The sequence below is a fragment of the Anguilla rostrata genome, chromosome 8 (assembly GCF_018555375.3).
Source record: "Anguilla rostrata isolate EN2019 chromosome 8, ASM1855537v3, whole genome shotgun sequence".
NCBI classification, from domain to species: Eukaryota; Metazoa; Chordata; class Actinopteri; order Anguilliformes; family Anguillidae; genus Anguilla; species Anguilla rostrata.
Genome location: NC_057940.1, coordinates 27931035 through 27951870, shown reverse-complemented (window position 1 = coordinate 27951870; position 20836 = coordinate 27931035). Strand labels below are relative to the sequence as shown.

Below are 20836 nucleotides of genomic sequence, written 5' to 3'. Positions count from 1 at the left end.
GAGTAAGCACAGAACACATAAAAAAAATTATTATTTCATTTATTTGATGAAAAAAGTTAACACCCACTTTTTCATGGCGCTAAATTGTGTTTTGTTTTGTGATGTACCGATTCTTTGTTTGCTCGTTTATTAACTGTTATTTGATTTAGTCTTTTTAATGACTGCTGTGTGCAGTTTGTATATTCCGGTAAGAACATTTGTGGTTCCAAGCCTGGCTAAGCCACTACTCCAAGGCTGTCTGTGACTCAGCCAACAAAGCTGGGCCCAAAGAGTTATGGGAAAGAATTTGAAGGATTGCTGTTGTACTTTGAGCTGCATGATAACAACCCAACCCAGGTTTTTGTGATTATTCACTAGAAAATGTGTGAGCATTGGCTCATCTTACTTACTAATGCGATAGCTAGCTTGTTAGGTACTAATGAGCTGCCATTCATTAAATCTTTAGCTGACTCATCTCTGAACCCTTAGGCAGTGCAGTAATGTAGTTGGATGTAGTTGCATGTAATTTCATGTTTTACTAATTTTGTTCACTACTATCGCATTCATGGATTCGTTCTTTAACTATTGAGTTTCCCCTGCAAACACTGGTCATTTTAAAGCTATTGTGTGTCAAGAAGTGCCACTGGATGCATAGGGCACATTTTATGTCTTATTGGATCAGTTGGAATATTTCCTGTTTTAACTACCTATAACTTTCTCTGCATTCGGATTAAAGGCTGTGCCAACTGATTGATTCCATGTTAAAGTTCTGTGTTCTGTTTTGAAATTCTCAGTTCTGTCACTACCAGACACAATTTAATTTCATTGGTGATTACACATAACCAGAGAAGTAAGGGCCCTAATTCGAGAGGCGTCTGTGGAAATGGCAAATAATGGATTGCAGGCGATATGTTTATGCTTTTTGAGCAGAACTGGTGAATTAGGCTATGTTAAATTTGTTCATTCTCAGTTGTGCCAGTCGTGATTTAACAGCACGGTGGCTGTTGCTTCAGTTTTGAGGGGAATGATAGTGATTGTGCTTAATGATTGTACTGAAATGGTACATCAGAGGCGATGTTGAAACGCCTAAATCAAAACCAGACCTCGGGTCTCCAATCAGAAACATCTGACTCGCGTCATGCGGCTGGGAACAGCGCACGGTTGCAGCCGGGGTCTTCTGACGCACCCCCACGGCGCTGTTTGTTTTCACGCCTCACCTAACTGGTCTTTAAATCCAAGCGTGTGGCCCTTTTCTCGCTGTAGCCAATGGGCTTCGAGGAAGACGAGGCGAGAGGTTCCTCGGGGGAGCCTGGCTGTGCTTCAGAGAATGATGCAGCTGAGTGCAATCCGGACCGACAGTGTGCAATCACACCTTTCCCTCAACGCTGGTCTGCTCCTCGCGCAAGAAGTGAATGTCACTGTTTCTGCTCCTTACAAACAGAGAGATGGCTATTTTGATACTTTACTGATTTACTTTACTGACTTCAACAATCATGAATTACATTTTTTTTAAACGGACAAAAGACAGATGCATAACTTTGGAATTTACTGAGTTTGAAGTTAGGAGTTTTCAGGAATTAGGCTAGTATTTAAAATTCTTTGCTTACTGGGGGGAGATCTGTGCCAATATTGCCAATATTATTTTACCTGTTGAGCCAAAGTCTACACATTAGTATCCTAAAAAGCACTAGCATCTAATGCCAGAGCCCTGACGTAAAGTCAAACTGACTAGGTAAAGTCTACATGAGTTCACCCCTGGTCTATTAAGCAGCAACCCCATGAAAATAATCCAGTCCATCCATATTTTCACTAGATCGTGCTTCTCATCTGCTGTTCAAATATAAATTTTCAGATTGATGATACCACACACATAAGAAACCAGCCCCATTTTCTGGAAATGAGTCATCAAGCACTTTTTTTACCCTTATGCAATTATAATGCTGGGCTGTAGAACATGATCTGGAACTTCCTCATAGATAACCATTTGCCCCTGAATGTAAAAGAGAGATCTAAATGATCTGTTTTAAGTTATTGTTCCTCTGCAGGTCTAAAGTTTCACTGTCTCCAGTACAGATCCTTAGTGACAAATGTGTCTGTTCACAGGACTGCAGAGGCATGTTTCTGTCATGTGATAGGAGGCTGAATACACTGAAAGGAACATAAGGGCTGAGATGATGAAAGGATTTTTAAAAAGTCCAAACCCTTGACTGGCCCATCACTGCAACATGTATATTGAGTATCACTCGAGAGAGAGAGGGGCTGAGAACCTACAGAAGCACAGCTGGGCGGGTGCTCATTGTTAGCTTTATGTGCAAACACTGCTGGTCATTAAAAAAATCTCTGGTACGCGCGCACGCATACATGTACTACATTAGGCAGTTTGGCATGGCAAATTGTTTTTTTAAGTAGCAATTTACTTGTTCTTTGGATTTGTGGAATACTCATAATTTTGATATATACGGCATCTGCTTCATAGCTGCTGCAGATCAAAGTCTGTTGCCCCAGGATAGATGCCCTGCAGTCTAATGCGCCTGTTATGACACTCTAAGCCGCAAGCCTGGCATCCAGCCTGTACCAACACCGTTTTATTCACCCGATCTGTTTGAGCTTGTGCTGGCTTCAGGGTTTCCCCTCTGGAAACAGTCTTTATTGCAGTTGGGCTGTGCCAGTTCACCAAAAACTCAGTTGAGGCTTAGGCTCTCCTTACGCAACCAAAATCCACCTCGGACCATTTCCGTAGGCGCGAGAGACTGTGGAAGCCACGGGACCCTGTAGCTTTCACTGCAGCCGTTCTCCGAAAGGGTCAGCAGCTAGGAACGGAACGGAATGGGTCACACTGGCTTGTGGCTCCTAGTGCCGCCTTGCTTGTGTGATCGCGCTTGCATTCCTAGCTTGTTCCCAGGATTTTGTAAACTACTGCTCTAGCCAGCAGGCCTGAAATAGCCTACCCCCTTCCATTTGTCTAATTAACTTAAAGTAATAAGCCGGTATTAGTGCCGTTGAATAGAGTGCTTGGGAGAGTGGGGTTGGAAGAGGAGGGGTATCTCAGTGCGGTGGTAGGTGGTCAGCCAGCTAAGCAAGAATTATCCTCCCTGTGGTAAATTCTGGTTCAATTTGTATTTGATTAAATCTCTGAGAAACCCAGACTCATAGGTCTGTGTTGTCCAGACACTGCGGCCAACTGTAGTTTGGTGTTTTGAGTCATGCGGGGAAAAGGAAGATTAGACGAGTTGATTAATTTAAGCTGCTGTGCGTGTCTGCTTTGTGTCTTAAGCTTGTGTTTGGCTGTATACAAGCGATCAGTCTGTGCTACTAAGTATTTTCCCATTTCAGAGTATTACACATTAAGAATTTCTTCTTTTTTTTGATGGGGCTCTTCTGTAAAATTGATATTGAGTTGCTAAGTCTGGTGAAGTAAAACACAGGAGAAGAGAAAACATTGCCGGAAAACACTGCTGGGACCTTGATTGCGTTATTCATAAATAACTGTTGTGTTAATTTGTGTTTATGATGAATCGGAACATTGAATGGTAGACATTGAGCAGAATCCATTCAAATTCCCCCAAGTACGAATGTGTGGTTTCCAAAGCAAACGTAAGAGTTTCAGCGTGTTATGTGAGATGAAATATCCTGCTTTCCCATGCAAAGGGAAGAGGGCAAGGGGTTAGTGATTAAGAAGGAAATGATAGGAGAACAGGGACAGAGAAACAGGAGCAGAGGCCACCCCTCCTATCTCATGTGTCTGTTACCTGTCTGTCACTGTCCACCCAGTTAGAGGGCCTGGACCATGCTGGTCTGCGTGGCTATATCAGTGACACTGACACCTGGCTGATTACCACGGCCCTTCCTTATCATACTGGGATGCTCAGCTGGGGCAGGGGCATTCTTACACAGTGGGATTGTGATCTATTAATTACCTCCTGTGTCATTTCAGTCCTTTATCTTGTCCTAGGACAGATCCAGATTCTCATCATAATTTATCTTCTGTATTTTCTGTTCATCCCCTCCAGAGAAAATGTTCGCTATTATTTTACCAACAACACATGGAAGGTGTTTCTTTTGGGGTTTATGAATTGTTCATTTAGAATGGGATTCACCGAGGGCATTCCCATAGGAATGTTCACATGGAATCCAGTCTGAGAAATTGTTGTTGGTGTTATGACTGCTATTGCTGTATTCAGTAAAATGTGATTGTTGTAAATGAGCTTGACCTTGTGTAGTCTCTCATCCAGTGTAATCAGGCACTCCCAACTCAGACTGCACCTTCAACGCCTTCATAAACCTAGAGGTCACATCCGTGTTTTTCCTAACGCCACGTGACTGTCCCTTAGCTACACTGGGGTCGAAGTCTGTGCGTTCCGCTGGAGACCTTATGCATGGGACACTTAAAGAGGGCGAAGAGAAAAAGCATTTTGGGAAGAGAGCATGAGTGCATTATGGGAAGGGAGCATGAGTGCATTATGGGAGTTTGAGTGTGCTGGGGTAAAGGGCGGTGGAGTGACGCGCGTCTCCGTCCCGTCTGCAGGTGGGGAGATGTGCGAGGGAGTGTGAGCGACGGCCATGGGATTGGACAGACTCCGGCTTCTGTGTGTGACAGCCGCCGCCGCCCTCTGTCTGCTGCGTAAGTACCGCGGTCCTCAGCCGTCCCCTTTATCCCTTTCCTTATCCCCCGTTTCTCAGGTCTGTCTCTCCTCCTCTTTCTCCTCCCTCTGTTTCTGTGCACCTTCTTATCTAATTTGCCCCCCCACTCTGTAATCCTGGCAGAACACATTTTCTGTATTGGCCTGTATTTAATACTCAAATACCTGTAATCACGCCAAACCATTTTTGGCCTCAGTTAGAATTTTTGAAAATTGTTTTGAAGAGGGATAAACCCGTATCTTTTAGGTTTACCCTGCAGTCAGTAAAATGTAGAAGGATCATGACTCTATACAGTGGGCTCTTGTCTTTTGCTCCCAGTGGAAAGGGGGAGGGGGGGTGGTGTTGGGTAGGGGGGTGCAACGCAGTCAGTGAGAGGGAATGGGGTGAAATCCCACGCATGCTGAAAATATCCGCAAAATCCGGATTTGGATCAATCCGGGATTTAGGTCCCCCCTTCGCTTGCAGCACGCGTTTGGGGGACGAGGGGGGGGGTCGCTGTGGGGCACAAGCCATGTGTGCGCCGTCTGGCGGACGGGGGGTGGCGGGTGGGGACAGGTCGGGGGGTGGGTCTGGCGGACGGGGGACGGGTGGGACGGGTCGGGGACAGCGGCGTGGGGCGGGGGGGGGATCTGCTGCTTTCTCTGTTTGAGATTAGCGCATAATCGCCGTGCCAGACAAAGACAAGAAACAACATGTGGCAGCAAGCGCAGGCCTGGCCTCAGGTGCAGTTAATGAGCTCACAGTGTGTTCAGCCCAGCGACCTCAACATCAAATGGCGCACCGAGTCTGCTGCAAACAAGGAATATGATCAGAGAGCTGTCTGCTCTGCAGGCTGAGGCCCATCAGTATGTACATGTGTATATACACACACGCACACGTAGACAGATGTACACCCTGTTTCAGAACTTGGCCTACTTCCCCCCTCATACTGCCTGTATTCCTCTTCTCCTGTATCTCTGCCCCCCCTCCCCCTCCCTCTCCCCCGTATCCTCCCATTCTCCTAACTAGTACCCACAGCCAAGATGCTCCTGTAGAAGGAAGCCCCTGAATCTGTTTAGACCAAGGAAATTAGATTAAATGTTTACTTGATAAATGCTTACAGATTTTGCCTTTAAGCATTCAGGAAAATATTGCTAACAAACTTTTTTTTTTTTTACTGAACTGAAACAAGCTGCATGTCCAGCAGCCTCAGCAATTCTGTCGTTGGAACCCAGTTCGCTGTTGCATAATGACTTGCAAAACCACATAATTTACAAAAATGTTTTAAACATTCCTCGCAGACGATGGCCCTGATTCATATGTGGAGCACGAAATGCATTTGCTTACAGAAAATTCCTCCCCTCAGCCACAAATATTTTTAATGGGAATCTGCAGGAAACGGTAGGCCTGGTTATGAATCCCACCCTTCCTGTAAGCGGGTGTGTCATGAGTGTGTAATGATCTGTGCCCCCCCCCCCTTCCCCACAGGTACCTCCCAGGGTTCCGAGTCGTTGGTTCGTGCCAGAGTCGGGGGCGCAGCGGAGCTGGGTTGCAGCCTCGCCCCGCCCTCTTCGGGCGCCACCACGCCCCGCCTCTTCCCCCTGCACGTGGTGGAGTGGGTGCGCCTGGGCTACAACGTCCCCATCCTCATCAAATTTGGAGTGTACAGCCCCCGCGTGCACCCCAGCTACAGGGGTGAGTCATGCCCGTCCGAGGCCCCCTCAGCCTGCCGCAGCATAAACGATTTTAGCGTCCGCTCAGGCCTCATTGTTGCTGGAACATTCCATTGATCAAAACCAAACTGCGGCTAACTTCGGTTTTGTGAGAACCGGTCGGGAATTGGTTTTCTGACTGGGGTTAAAAGCGTTCCCAAGCCAACTCGTTGATTCAGAGCAACTTTTTAAAGAATGTGATTGTGTTTTTGCCTTAGTGTGGTCGGCGGGAATTTTCGGTAGCTGTTAAAAGGCTTTGGCCAGCTACACAAAAGAGCGCGGTACAGCCGTAAACTGCATTGCGCTCCATTGTAAAGGTACAGCAATGGGGCTCGGAGACAAAGGCGGTTGGTGTGGAAAAATGGCCACTCTGCTCTGAATTGGCTGGGATAATTGTTGTCTTTTTGAGAGACGCACACAAGGACCTGAGAGAGGGTGATTTCCCGGGTAATTTGGGGGGCAGAGGGGGGGGTCCCATCTTGAAATTAGAAAAACTTTCAAAGCTCCTTCGGGAGTTTGCTTTTCCCTGGAAGAGCCTTTAACTTCTCTGTCAATACAGTCAATACAGCTGTGTGTTTGTGTGTGTGTGTGTGTGGGTGTATGCGTGCATGCATACGTGCCTGTGTGTGTGTGTGTGTGTGTGTGTGTGTGTGTGTGTGTGTGTGCGTTTTTATGTGTGGGAAGTGGCAGAGGGGGAAAACTGGTTTATTGAAAGCAAGGGAACCGAAAAGATGAGCAGATTTGCCATATAGGTAATCCATCCAAACAAGAGCCCTGCAATTACTGTGTGTGTGTGTGTGTGTATGTGTGTATTTGTGTGCACATGTGTGTGCATTTGTGTGTGTGTGTGTGTGTGTGTGTGTGTGTATTTGTGTGCATGTGTGTGTGAGAGAGTGGTTGAAGTAGCAATGGGGGAGGGGAAAATGAGAGGTATTTGGTTTTCCTGGGTACTGTATAAGGAAGAGCTTGGGGGGGGGGGGATAGACAGACAGAGTGGGGAGGGCTGTGTCTGCTGGGTGGGAGGTGTGATAGGGGTTTTCAGGATTAAGGAGAGTGGGGTTTAAATGAGGATGGGGTGCGTGGGAGGGGGGGCAGGCCCAGTGACGGTTTCTTTATTGATATCCAACAGGGTGACCCATTAAAAAGGGGATTGTTTTGCTATTGGGTGAGTGGGCTGAGAGTCCAGATTTTTTTCTTGTGCAAGTAGCATAATCCACCTATTGTCTTTCAAAATAAACAAGACAAAGAGCTATCATCGACGCACCCCACGCCTCCCCCCCCCTTCCCTTCCCTTCCCCCGCCACTACCAACGGCATGACCTGTGTCTGTCTGGTGTATGTGAAAAATCCTGTCTCCTTCCAAATAGGTCAGGCCTGAAACATCCCTTTTGGTCATTTTCACACCTGACCAGAGCGATTCTGAAATCAGTCATCAGACAGAAATCAGGAAATGTTTGTCACCTGAAGGAATACCACCCACGGGGGCTCCGCTCTTATAAGACAGGAGCGTTGGAACTCTGCCAAACTGCTCCCCGCCTCCCTGATCAGCCCAGTTCTTGCATGCACAGATTTTTTAAGGGAGGTAGATCATTTGGTAAATCACACATAATTGTACTACTTTACTCGACAAAAACAAAAAAAGCACCGCTGATTCATGTGCTGCCTGGCATTAAGAAACAGGGGTTGCAAATGGCTGCACTTAAGTGCAATTCTAATAATAACAATAATAGTCTTTAATTTCCCCCCCATCTCTCCATCTCGCCGTCTCTCTCTCTCTCTCTCCCTCCCTCCCTCCGCGGAGCGTCTCTGCTTTTCATTCGCCCTCCGCCGGAGCCAGCTGGCGGGGGATGAAGCGCGTCCCCGCGGCTGATCTGATGCGCTCTCCCCCTCCAATTAAAACGCGCGGGGATGCGGTCCCTTCCATCGCGAGGAGAGGAGCGGGTTCTGCAGTCCGTTCTGCCCTGGCGCAAACTTTTACTGGGGAAAAAACACGCTTGTTTTTCTTTCTCCGGTGTCCGTTTACGTGCGCGGAGGCTTCAAAGAACGGCCACGTCTTTGCGTATTTCTTTTGGACCGGAACGGAGCGCGGCGGACATTTTGCTGGAGTCAAAAGGGGTCGCGAAAGAGTGCAGTTGGCCGCCCCATCCCCCAACCGCACCTCTCAGATCCCACTCCAGGTTGAAACCGAGGCCTCTCGTTCACAGGAGGGTGGGGGTGGAGGTCTCGAGGGGGCCTCCCTGTGCAGGAGAACGTGAAGAGCCCATGGAGGCGCTCCGATGGGACAGAGAGGGGTGGGCTGCTGCATTTGGGGTGGGGTCTTATTTCAGCCTGTAGTCTTCTCAGGTGTGTTGCCCTGGGGGGAAGTTCTGTGTCTCTGCTCTTCCTCCAAATGGCCACGAACAGCCTGTCACTCTAATCTGTGGAATCAAGTGTCACACGTGATCCTTAAAATGCACCCCCCCCCCCCCCTTCCTGGATTGGGCCTATAATCCAAGAGCCAGACCATAATAATCCTTCCTGTGATTAGTTGCCAGATGCAATTTATGTTCTTTTATATTCCTGGGGGGTCAGTCACATTTTGAGATGGCTGGTGATGCAGACATTTTCTGAGTGGGGGAAGGGTGTGTTTAAGGTTGTTCAGGGTGAATTTTTTTCCTGTGAGACAATAAAAAATGCCTTTTGAGCATCACACGGTGATTCCAATTTGAAGACAACACAATCGGCTTATACCCAGGAGCACTCCACACGTGTGGGCAGGAAGTCGCTCGATAACAGACAAGAGCGATCTATTTCAGGGAAGTTCAGCTGGGGGGAGCCCAGAACAAATAAAGGCATTTAGAGATAATCTCATCCAATCCAACAGCCCGGTCGATTCGGCGCAGAAGAGTACGGCGATGCCGCCGATGACCCCTCCGAACAGCCGAAGGTGCTTCCTGGGTCCAAGCCGGCCGTTCCCCTGCTCAGCCTCTGCTGTCAGGGGGAGTTACCCTGAAAGGGGCAGATCAAGCACTCCCTCGGTCTCGAAGAAAACGAGCAGAGACGGGTGGTTTGGCGGGGGGGGGGGGTTGTTGGGGGGTGTTGGGGCGGGGAGTTAGTTTAAACCCCAGACTGCCCAGCAGGTCTCCCTTCTCACACAGCCTGAGACGGACTCTGAAATACGTCCTCACTTCACCTCTCTCCGGGTGGAACTCAACCTTCTGTGATTGGCTGTTGCAGCTGGCAGTATATCCTGGTGCTTTGGGAACGGTGCTTATAAACTTAATATTGTAGGTTCAAATCCCACGTGGAGCATTGCAGTTGTGTATGTAGAGCACCGCAGTAAATGTCAAGGCGTATTAATGGATATGTGTATTCAGAATGGGTACGTATAATATCCAGTCTAGGGGGACTTACAAATATTATACTTACCAAGATAAGGGCATCTGTATCGCAGATAATTTCTGATAAGACCCAATGGACTTACGCTTCTGTATGATTATAGTGTATTTGGCATCTGTCCCACTCTCCGTGGCTCGTAGACTTCTTGTTGCTAAGATTTAAGTAAACATGGTCAGATTAGATGGGCTGGTGTGTAACCTGAATGCCCACCGAATCTCAAAAGCCTCCATCTGAGAGACGTTTGCCAAAGGCTGACGCGGCGTCGCAAGAATGCAGCCCCGGCCTCCTGGGTTTCACGTTCTCAGGCCCAGAGGTCTCAGCGGGAACAAAAGGACCTGTTACTTAATTTCACCGTGCGGTAGGTGTGGCCTGTGTCGTGGGATCAGAAGAGAGGGAAACGGATCAGCCGGCATTGTGCTTTGTGCCATTGTTCCGCACGCCGCACTGTGACCGGGCAGTACCCTGTTCTCGTACCCGGGAACTAGGCGGTAGGTAAAGGGAGACACGGTGGGAGATGGAAAAGTGTTAGTGTACAGATAGTGACAAGACCACCGGATCCTTGACCAGAGGATTCTGGAACCTGGGGGAATCAAACGTGTTTCTTCTTGGAGGATCATTCTAACTATCCTACTCAACGCATACTGTTTACTCCTGTTGCTTCAAGGAAAAATTCCCTTCATCCTTTTATGTCTAAAAGGCTAAATCCTGAAATTCTTTCAAGTCTAAATCCTGAAATTAAGGGATTTTAACCATATCCTGTTTGCATATGGGGCGCATATTTTGTATTGTTACACATTTACAGCTGGGTCTTTCCAACCAACTGCAAACCATGAGAAGTGCTAGGGTCTCGCTGTTGGAAGCGCAGGCACATTTAGCAGCATGTGGCTGGAGAGGTTTTGCTGGGACATGTGGCTGGAGCGGTTTTTGTTGGGACATGTGAGCTGAGCGTGCTTGCTGGGGTAGGGGCTAACGCAGCCGGACAGAGAGCGGGGGACAGAGTTAACTGTAATCTGGCCCTGGACAAAGAGCTATTCATAAGAGGGTTAAACTGATTAGGGGAGAGAGGATTGGAGAGTGAAGTTTGGGGGGGGAGGCAATGAAGCCTGTTGGGGGGCTGGGAGGCCAACCCAGACTTATGATTGTATTCAAATCAAAACACATCCCACAATGCACCTCGCCCTGTCTCCCTTAGACTCATACGGACGGGCAAAGAAAAACAAAAGCCGAGGTCTTTCAAAACGCATCAATCTGCCTTCCTACATAGGTGGCAATATTATTGTAGCATGCCAAGGGTGCTTTCCCTTGTATCCATGCATTTGAACACTGGGCTCTGCTGCTCCAATCACACAAGCATTCCTTTATTCCCGGAACAATGGAAGGCAATCCCAGAGCTTTAACTTCGAGGCAGAGGGCGGATCGTAACCGTAAACAGAACGTGCACTACTGGCAACAATTCGCCGGCACGTCCGGGTCACGTCATGCCTAGCGCCACGCGCGAATCGGGACACGGGGGAAGAGGCGCCGCACCTTATTGAGCGCCACGGAACGCAATATTGTTAGCATTAGCGCCGGCGAGTTTGCGCCGGCAGCAGGAAAGCAGCGGTTTCAGATGCGAGCGGCGGCGTCCCACAGAAGGCCTCCTCAGCAGAAATCGCCTGGGGTCCCGGTTATGTAAAGAGGGTCAGAGTCCAAGAACCGCTAGCAGAAACTTGACCGTGGCGCGGCACGATTCGAGAGCCCCGTGCTCTTCAGTCCACCACCCACTGGGAGCACATCTGACTTGCTAATATCAAGAGTGCAGAATCACTGCTGGGCGGATTAGCGCCTGCATTATACTGTCCACTGCACACAGGTCAGACATGTCAGATACAGGACTCCAGCTGGACTGGAGTCTTCATGCTATGTCAGGGGTAAAGAGCCATTGACCAGAACTGATGAGAAGCTGTTGGGGCTGACCATTGTGGCAGACATGGAAGTCGTTCTCCTTAAATTGCATGGAGAGCAAGGAAGATGAAGCATACTGGGTAATTGAAGAAATTTGTATCCCTACCATGGTGTGACATTATCCCCCCTCAAACACCATTAAGGGTTTTTATTTTCAGCTCTGACCTTTAGATTTTGAATTTAGGCATAGGGAGAGCTAATCATTGTCTGGAAGAAGAGTCATTTCCTCTCTTTGCAGCCAGCAGCTCACAGAAGAGAGATGGTCTACATGGTCAGAAGTATGTGGACACCTGACATCCAACATCTCATCCAAAATTATGGGCATTAATATTGAGTTGGTCCACTCTTTGCTGCTATAACAAACTCATTGCTGCAGGGATTTGCTTCCATTCAGCCAGACGAGCATTAGTGAGGATGGGCACTGATTGGGCGGTTAGGCCTAGCTCGCAGTTGGCTTTCCAATGGATCACAGTGGTGTTGCATGGGGTTGAGGTAAGGGCTCTGTGCAGGCTAGTCAAGTTCTTCCACACCATTCTTGACAAAACCATTTTTATATGGACCTCGCTGTGTGCCCGGGGGCATTGTCATGCTGAAACAGGAAAGGGCATTCTTCACACTGTTAGGGAAGCATAGAATCATCTATAATGTAATTGCTGCAGCATTAAGATTTGCCTCACTGGCTACCCCAAACCATGAAAAACAGCCCCAGACCAAAGGGTGTCCAGATACGTTTGGTCATGTAGTGTATGTGGTGTTAAACGATTGGGTCAGGAACATCGTAGATGGTTACTTCATCTGTGTTTATGGGTAGATCTTTGATCCAAAATCCCTGTCTAACCACTCCTCAAGATACCAGCCAGTTCAGTTCTTCGGAATGTGTCCAGTCAATCAATAACCCACCAGAGGGCACATCACTACCCCCAACTCCCCTTTAATATGAGCTTGTTTTGGTTCACTGCACTGTCTGGCGTGGCAGAACAAATTGCCTTGCTTATGCAATTGTTGCAGAATAGCAGTAAATTGTTTGGCATAGTTCTGTATTACAAGACGAGTGCCAAGACCAACGTTCATGATGAGGATGTTCAACAGTCTTTCTTTATGTCTGGGTGGCCATTTGGATTAAACTCTTCATGTGTCTACACTCTGAGGCTGTCTTAGTGTGGTTCTGTTTAAGCAGTCGACTGGCTGAAAGTCAATACCAAACGTCTAAACCAAAATTGAAATAATGGACGTGCTGTGTGAGTAATGCAAGAAACATCTCTTCTTGAGCTTGACTTCAAGGTTTGAAGGTTTATTCCTGTTTATGTTGTGCATATTTGTTATTTTATTTTATTATAAAACGTCTTGTTGTGACCATAAGCCAGTAGCCCTATTGTCGCTCAGAGGCATGTGTACAAACCTGGTATTCTTTGGAGATTCCACATTTAAATGCAAACAAATCTGTCTCCCTCTTTCCACGTCAGGGCTATTGTTTGACCATGAATTTAAATGAAAACAGCTCTCCCCTTCTCTCCCCCACCCTCTCTCTGTCCAAGCCCTTTTCTCGTTATTCAAACCAAAACATGTTTTCGTGTGTAATTTTTCAAATCACAACACTGGCGCAAACGCACACTCCCATGAACCCCCCCCTTTAACACTCCATGTGCTTTGCCCGGTTGCGTTTCTACAGCAACTGAATTCAAATCCAAACTCCTGCCACTGGCCATTCTTGGTGTCATCACTATGGTAACATGAGAGAATTAAAAGGGGTGGGGGGTTGTCGTCTAGATGGACAGAGGATACAACAGAGACAGAAAGAGAGAGAGGGAGGGAGAGGGAGAGGTAAAGAGAAAGGGTTAAGAGTACAATGGTGAAAATGGAATTCCCTCTGGACTAGCCAATTGGCACTGTGCTTGCTGGCCTTTAAAAATCAACATGCTGTGTGTGTCTGCCTGTGTGCCCATGATTAGCTATTTCCTGTTTTTTTCATCTGAATTTTATTTGAATTCTTAAAGGCTGGAAGCTATAATAATGAACTTCATAAATCTTTATCTGTGTGCAGACGTGTAAATAAGGGAAACCTCTTTAAATTATTGCATTGCATTATTTTGAGCTTAGCAGATTTTCTAATGTCATAGCATAACATAGCTTACATTTCCATTAACCAGGAACCCACTAATTATGAAGTCTTTCCTTTGAATGCAATGCCATTCTGTCTAAAAAATAATCAGTTGTCAGTGTTAGGCCAGTGGGTTTAGCGAGTAGGTGTTAATGAGTATATAAATTTTCTTATTGCATCCAGTGACATTTTGGGGGGGGGAAAATCATGCGATATCCTGGGAGGTAAAGGGAGGGAGGACCTCACGGAGAGATAGCGTGTGTTTCTATCCTTTAAACACCTGTTATCACTTCCGTACACATTCTTCCTCGCCTAGCTTCCTGATTACTGCTTTAGGGATATAGACCCAGGATCACAGGAACCTTTTTATGATAACCCAGGGCTGAGTCCCTCCCATTGAGGGTTTGGTCTGTCTGCGAACAGAACAGTCAGTAATCATTAACAATGGCTCCCTAACTATTAGCCTAAGCACCAAACACCCATAAGAAATGTATGCAAGTGGGTTAATTGTTAGTCACCGTAAGCCTTTTTTAAACACGCTTTGGCATTTCACCAGACCTTCAGAGTTTTTTTTGCAGAAATTAATTTTAAGCATTCTCATCGAGTGAAGTTCCAGTTTGAATTTGTTTTTTGTTTATTTTCTGCTTGGGGGCGTGGGTGTAAAGGGGTTTCTTTCAGTCAGATCAGGATTGGGGGGAAAAGGTATAAAATTAAACATTTGATTTATTTGCATACATTTATTGCTTTAATTTTGTCGGTTTTATATTTGGCTTAAATTACTGTTTCTTTGTAGTAGGTGTATGCATTTTCAGCTGTAATTGCTATAAAATGTTTAAAAAGAAGCAAGCAAAAGTTTGTTCTGTTTTCAGCGACAGTGGGGTGTGATGGGGTAGTGGGGGTGCAGTGAGCATTATGAATTCACAGTTGACTCTCTCATGGCATGCTCACTTATGCTTACTTTCAAAAAATATAACGGCTCCTGCGGGCCTTGAGCAAACTTTGGGGCTTGAGTTTCGCCCTCGCTCACGAGAACGCATCCTCGTATCATTTAAAACCCCCGCATTTAAAAAAGACTTCATTGAGAGAAAGATAAAGAAAGGGGGAGTGGGGGAGGGAGGGGTAATTCAGTACTCTGAAAACCAGGCTTCAGTCACCAGGCAACTGGGAGATCAAATTTCAAAGCCCAGAAGTTGTAAGAAGCAGAGAGAGAGAGGGATAGAGAGAGAGACTGAAAGACCTGTTTAGATTTGAATCTGAGGAGTACAGATTGAAGGGGCAAGTGTAACTTTGAACAGATCAAGGAGATATTTTTGGCAGGGGCAACATTTTTGTGTGTCTGTGAGCAAGAGAGAGAGCGACAGAGAGAGAGATTGGGCGTGCATTTCTGTGTGGCTTGGAGAATAATTCACGGTGTGTGTGTGTGTGTGTTTTCCCTTGCCTTCTGCCTCTCTATTCCATATGTTTCAGTGTCCTTTTCCTATGGTTGCCTCAAACAATCCAGACTTTGTACTTAGTTTGCAAATATGTGTAACATCACCTGTGGGTCAAAGCGGAACTATATCCATTATCTATTTAGGGACGTGGTTCATGGTTCCACCAATCACAGAAATGGACCATTAACAGTGTAAATACATCTTTTTTTGCATTCTTACCACATGCACGTAATTTTTGCATAGATTTTTGCAAGCAATGACACTGAATCTTTATTTTCTCTGTGCCAGCAAACTTTGAAGCTTTCTGTGGTATACCGGAGAAATGATGTGCCCTTGTGCAAAGCTTTCAAATTAAGAATCGTTCATCACTGTAGTGCTTTTTATGTTTCAATTGTAAACAATTGGAATGCTAAATACGTGTACTCCACTGACCTATAATCTGACGTAATTTAGTAGAAGTGAAGAATGTGCATTTACACAACCAATTCAAGGTCTCTGGTTGCTCTCTGTGTATAACATTCCTTGCTTTCTGTTGCTCCAAAGCTAAACTTTTGAATTCCACAGTACCGTATTGTAAGATTGTTATTTTGCCATTTAACAGACGTATGCAACATGATTTACATTCCATAAATACTTAAAACCTCAAACGAAATCTTTTCAAAAAAGTTTCCACAGGTTGGTTACCTTAACCTGTTAGTCCAATATATTTTTCGGACTTTCATAATTTTTATGTCATATAGCGTTACGCCAAAGTTAGCTAAGGCCATTGCCACTGACCATCGCCAGCCACCGTGAGGTTTAGAGACTTTTCCCATTAGCGTGTAAAGGCCCATCTCTGTCCCAGTGACCACCTGTATGTGGTGAAGCTGTCGCCGTAGCTCTGTGCTAGGGGCGGCTGGTCTCATGAGCCCGCCCCTGCCCCCTCTCTGCCCCCAGGCCGGGTGTCTCTGACTCGGGGTGCCTCTCTGCTGGTGGAGGGGCTACGCCTGGATGACGAGGGCTGGTTCGAGTGCCGCATCCTCCTGCTGGACAGGACCACGGACGAGTTCCGCAACGGCACCTGGACCTTCCTCTCCATCACAGGTGCGTGTCTGGCGGGTCGTCGCGGCGAGACGGGCGTGGTTGACGGGCCTCCCTTTTTCCGTTATTACAAACGGGGGGGATCCTTATTGCAGCCGGTGAGAAAGTGTTGCATAATACACTTGTTTTTCCTCAAAGCATCCACTTCTGTCTCAGCTGGTGTCTGCTGCATGCCGTCAGAGGAGTTCTGTCGGTGTTTAACGCCATCACGTACGCACAGGAGAGTCTGTGAACTGCCAACCTGCTCAAAGCACGTAGTGAATGTGAATGTGTTTTATGGCCTGTTTGTATGTGTGCGTGCATGTGTGTGTGGAAGTGTGTGTGTGGAAGTGGGGTGTGGTGGGTGGCTGGGTGGGGTGGGTGTTAACCATGTGAAGTAATCTGCGCCAGCCTCTCACCACGTGCCTACTGTGCCTAGGGATTTCAGACCTGCTTCTGTGTTTAACTTGGCACAGGGCTTTTTCCAACTGACACTCTTCTCCAGCCAAAGCAAACACACACTCTGCATAGAGAAACACTACACGTCTCACACCCAAACACTCAGACAAACAACATCTCACACCCACAGACATACTACAGAGAAAACTACACACTATACATCACACACAGACCACACACTGCACAGAGAACATTGCACAAATGGACTCAGGGAAATATGACACATCACACGCAAACACTGACGAACAGCATCTCACTCCCACATGCATAGTTTGCAGAGAAAAATGTAAGTGTTGAGACCAAAATGTATATTTAAAAATACCCTTTAATACAAACTAAGAATCTCCACTTCAAAAACATGTGAATTGTTTGATTTCAAATCTAAAATTGTGGAGTACAGAGCCAAATGAAGAAAAAATATGGCTTTGTCCTGAACCTTATGGAGCTCAATGAACCACACACACACACAACACACATGCACACTCACTCAAAGTGACAGAGGGGAGACCCTGGACCAACGGTGAGCCTGCACTCCTCATCAATGTGTCACCCGCTCAGAAGGTCACCCCGGCCTGCTGCTGCACCCAGTCACCTGGTGAACAGGTCCGCTCTTCATCGCTCTCCAGCCCACTGAGTACATGCAGTATTTAAAGGAAGGGGAGAGTGAGCGGGGATTTGGAGCTATTTCAGGTCTGTCTGTTTGAAGAGGCCTGTGCAAATGCACTGCACTCAGGGGGTCAGGTCTCAACTCATTGTCTCGGCAGACACGAATCATCAACAGGAGGATCCGAGCGAACAAGCCGCTTATTCTGTTAGAGAAACGAGTGGTTTAAGGGTCAAAGAAGAAAAACAGGCTAATGCTGCTGAAAGTCTTGTGTGCTTGTTACAGCTGAATCAAAAGGATGACCTCTGTCTGTGCTCCGTACGCCTTTTGGATAAGTCCACCTGCTAGCTTTAGGAACAATGATGGAACAGAGATTTTTAATTTTACCGTTGCATGTACATTTGTCGTACTGTCAATTCTGTTTGTAAAGGTTATGTTGCTCACCACGACTGTTATTTATTACATAGACCAGGGCTCCCCAACCCCCTTTCTGGAGATCTACCCTCCTGTATGTTCTCATTTCAACCCTACAGTAATTTCACACACTGGTTGTTGCTAATTAGCTGCTCGATGTGATCTATAACTGTTGAATGAGGTTTGTTCTGTTAGGGTTGGAGTGAAAACCTACAGGACTGTAGATCTCCAGGAACAGGGGTGGTCAGCCCTGTTATAGACTAACTTAATTACTGAAATTATTAGCAGAACCCTTAATTATGAGATGTATTAGGTTTCATTTTGATTATTATTTGTTAATGTATGAAGTTGCTTTTCTAATCCATTAGTATTGCTCAAGTTACAGGTACTTTGCAACGCCTGCAGTTGTTTTTCTCTTGAAATTGGTGAATGCTCATTCTCTGATTCCCCTTTCTATAGCACCACCAGTGTTTTTCAAAACTCCACCCCCGTTCCTGGAGGCCCTGCAAGGCAGCGCTGTGTCTCTTACCTGTGGTGCTCATGGGAACCCCCAACCAACTGTGACCTGGCAAAAAGATGATGCCCCTATTGAAAAACAAGACAATGTGAAGGTCAGAGCTTATAAGCCACGATTCTGTCATTCTGGATGAAGTGTTACAGTAGTTGACTGACTGATTGGCCAAGATAAGTTAAATAGCTAATTAATTCCTTTTATTAAAAATACCTTTTAAATCCAAGGAAAAAGTCCTGCCTGTCTTTCTGTGCTATTTTACTATGGCCCTGCCACAGTTACATTAAGGTAAAATGACATTCGTGACATCCAACACATGATGTTAAGTAAGAAGGCATTAGGTTTGGCGAGCTTTGGACAGTGTCAGCTGGAAACCAGCTAAGAATGAGGGAAACTGGAGCTAATCAGAGTGTCCAAGCAAAAAAGAAAAAAAGGCTGAAGGTGGGCAGCCTGTATGGGGGCTGTCAAACTTCCTTACACTGCACAAAATGACTTTAATACAATGTCTCCTGAGCCACACACTTCTCAGCTAAGTCTACAACTCGCATACCTGCAGCTAATTAAACTGCCAATCTATCTGCTGGGATCCAGAAACTTCACAGAGATTTTACCCAAAACAAAAAAAAAATTTTCCATACCAACCATCCAGCATTACAGAATTTTGTTGCTATTGTAGTCGTATTACTGTTCATTATAGTTTTTGCAGTGAATGCTGTGGAACTAGTCCTTCATATGTTACACACGTGGGCTGTGCTAGTAACTGTCTAAAAATCTCTCTCTCTCTCAGGTGCTCAATGGCACCTTGTCCTTAGCCACGGTGACCAGGGAAATGGGAGGAATGTACAAATGTCACGCCTCAAACTCGGAGGGGAATCTGTCGCACTCCACACAGCTTCTGATCAAAGGTCAGTGGTTCACTGTGTTGCGTCCATCATGAATGGGCTTCTTGAGTCATACGCTCCTGCAGTGTGATCCATTTGGCCTCATTGGTCCAAATAATTTCAATGCTCTATGTCATGTTTCTTGTGCAAGTATACTGTAGATATTCCTGCAAGACTTAATCCGTATGGGAGAGATTGAATATATATATACAGTATATAAGTGCATTATACACAAAATCCATTTTGTCGTCTTCCAATATGCACATCTCTATACTGAGTCTCTCAGAGGATGACTGATGGCATTGCTTCCACTTTGGTCTCATTCCAGTTACTTATTTTACCTCCTTTCATCCTTTCCTCACATACTTTCCTCACTCCTTAGCTTCAGCCAATGCTGGGTTGCAAGGAAAGTATGCGAGTATGGAGGCAACAAGGAAACATTTATTAGGAAAATAGAATGTCCTTATTCAGTCAAATGTCAGTTTGAAGCCACGTCAGATACAGAGGTGGCAGATTGGGAGAGGTGGATCCACAGGTCAATCATTTATACGTCACAGGATCTGAGAAAAAAATTCTTCTGCAAAGGATGCACTTGTGGTTCCTTGCTCAAGCATCCTTCGGAAGCCTTCTAGCTCCTCGCTCCTTGCTCCTTCAAGGAGCATTTAACGGGTCCTTAAACCTGGTGGACCTCGATCGATTTCCAGGTCAGGCAAGGACCAAAGAGGTAGGAACAGATAAAGTCAGCGACTGGAATGAGCCCATTGTTTCCTGAAGTGACTTTTTCTTATTGTGGAGACCATATCCAATACCGCCATCTAGTGGTAATCCTGCCATCACTCGGCAATGCCAATATCTAATGCCAATCCTGCTACCTAGTGTTTGTAAAGAGCTTCACCCTTGGCAGTCCTTGTCTTTCAGTGAAAGACATTCAGTGTCTTTCTACCAGATGAATTAGATGAGTTATACAGCTTGATTTGTCCAAATGTCTGCAAGTCCTCACTGTTAAAGAAACTGACATCTGCATGTATACAGCTTTCCAGAAGAACATAATTCTGTTTTTCGTCATTCCTCATAACTTTGAAAAACAAATGTAGATATATCAGAAAATCAAACGGTGGGAGTGGAGATATGTGCTTATGCATTCATGATATTCATAGCTAACCTGCAACTCCTGCTCCAAATCAGGCCCTCCAATCATCATCATTCCCCCGGAGGATGTCACGCTCAACATGTCTCAGGATGGCATTCTGCAGTGCCAGGCTGAAGCCTACCCCACCAACCTAACATATATGTGGCAGAAGCAAGGAGAGAATGTGCACCACATTGAGTGAGTCCTACCATTGGTATTATAGCATAAACTATAATGTGGCTGAAGCTGTATGTTTTATGTAAATAGCAATATTGTATGATATTGTGGTAAAATATAAATATAATTTGCAACCTGTTCCCAGTACTTATAATACCATGAAGCTTAGGGCTTTACAATTTACTCAATTTAACTGTTTCCACCAGTTACAATTAATTGCTTAGAACAAGCCACAGGTATTTCGGTCCCAAATGCTTTTTGAAAATGATGTAAACTGTGCTTATTTTATGTTTTATAATTTAGTATGTCCTGTGATGCAAAATTAGCAAACTAAAAATAGCACACTCATTGAAATTAGTTATCCAGAAAAACTATACAGCTCTTGGTTATTATTTATGTTATTTTTTATATGATGAAGCTCAGATAGAATCGTGTTTGT

At 45.9% G+C, this 20836-nt stretch overlaps 1 protein-coding gene across 4 annotated transcripts in view; it reads left to right on the top strand.

Moving 5' to 3' along the window:
• Positions 1 to 20836, top strand: part of igsf9b (immunoglobulin superfamily, member 9b) — a 42998-nt gene that overhangs the window by 9082 nt on the left and 13080 nt on the right. For all 4 annotated transcript variants that reach the window (XM_064347524.1, XM_064347525.1, XM_064347523.1 and 1 more), the window contains exons 2-7: positions 4505 to 4600; positions 6088 to 6294; positions 16100 to 16246; positions 18159 to 18310; positions 18998 to 19115; positions 20277 to 20418. In XM_064347524.1, coding sequence (XP_064203594.1) covers positions 4540 to 4600; positions 6088 to 6294; positions 16100 to 16246; positions 18159 to 18310; positions 18998 to 19115; positions 20277 to 20418 — 827 coding nt within the window. In that variant the 5' untranslated portion in view covers positions 4505 to 4539. The remainder of the gene's footprint in view (positions 1 to 4504; positions 4601 to 6087; positions 6295 to 16099; positions 16247 to 18158; positions 18311 to 18997; positions 19116 to 20276; positions 20419 to 20836) is intronic.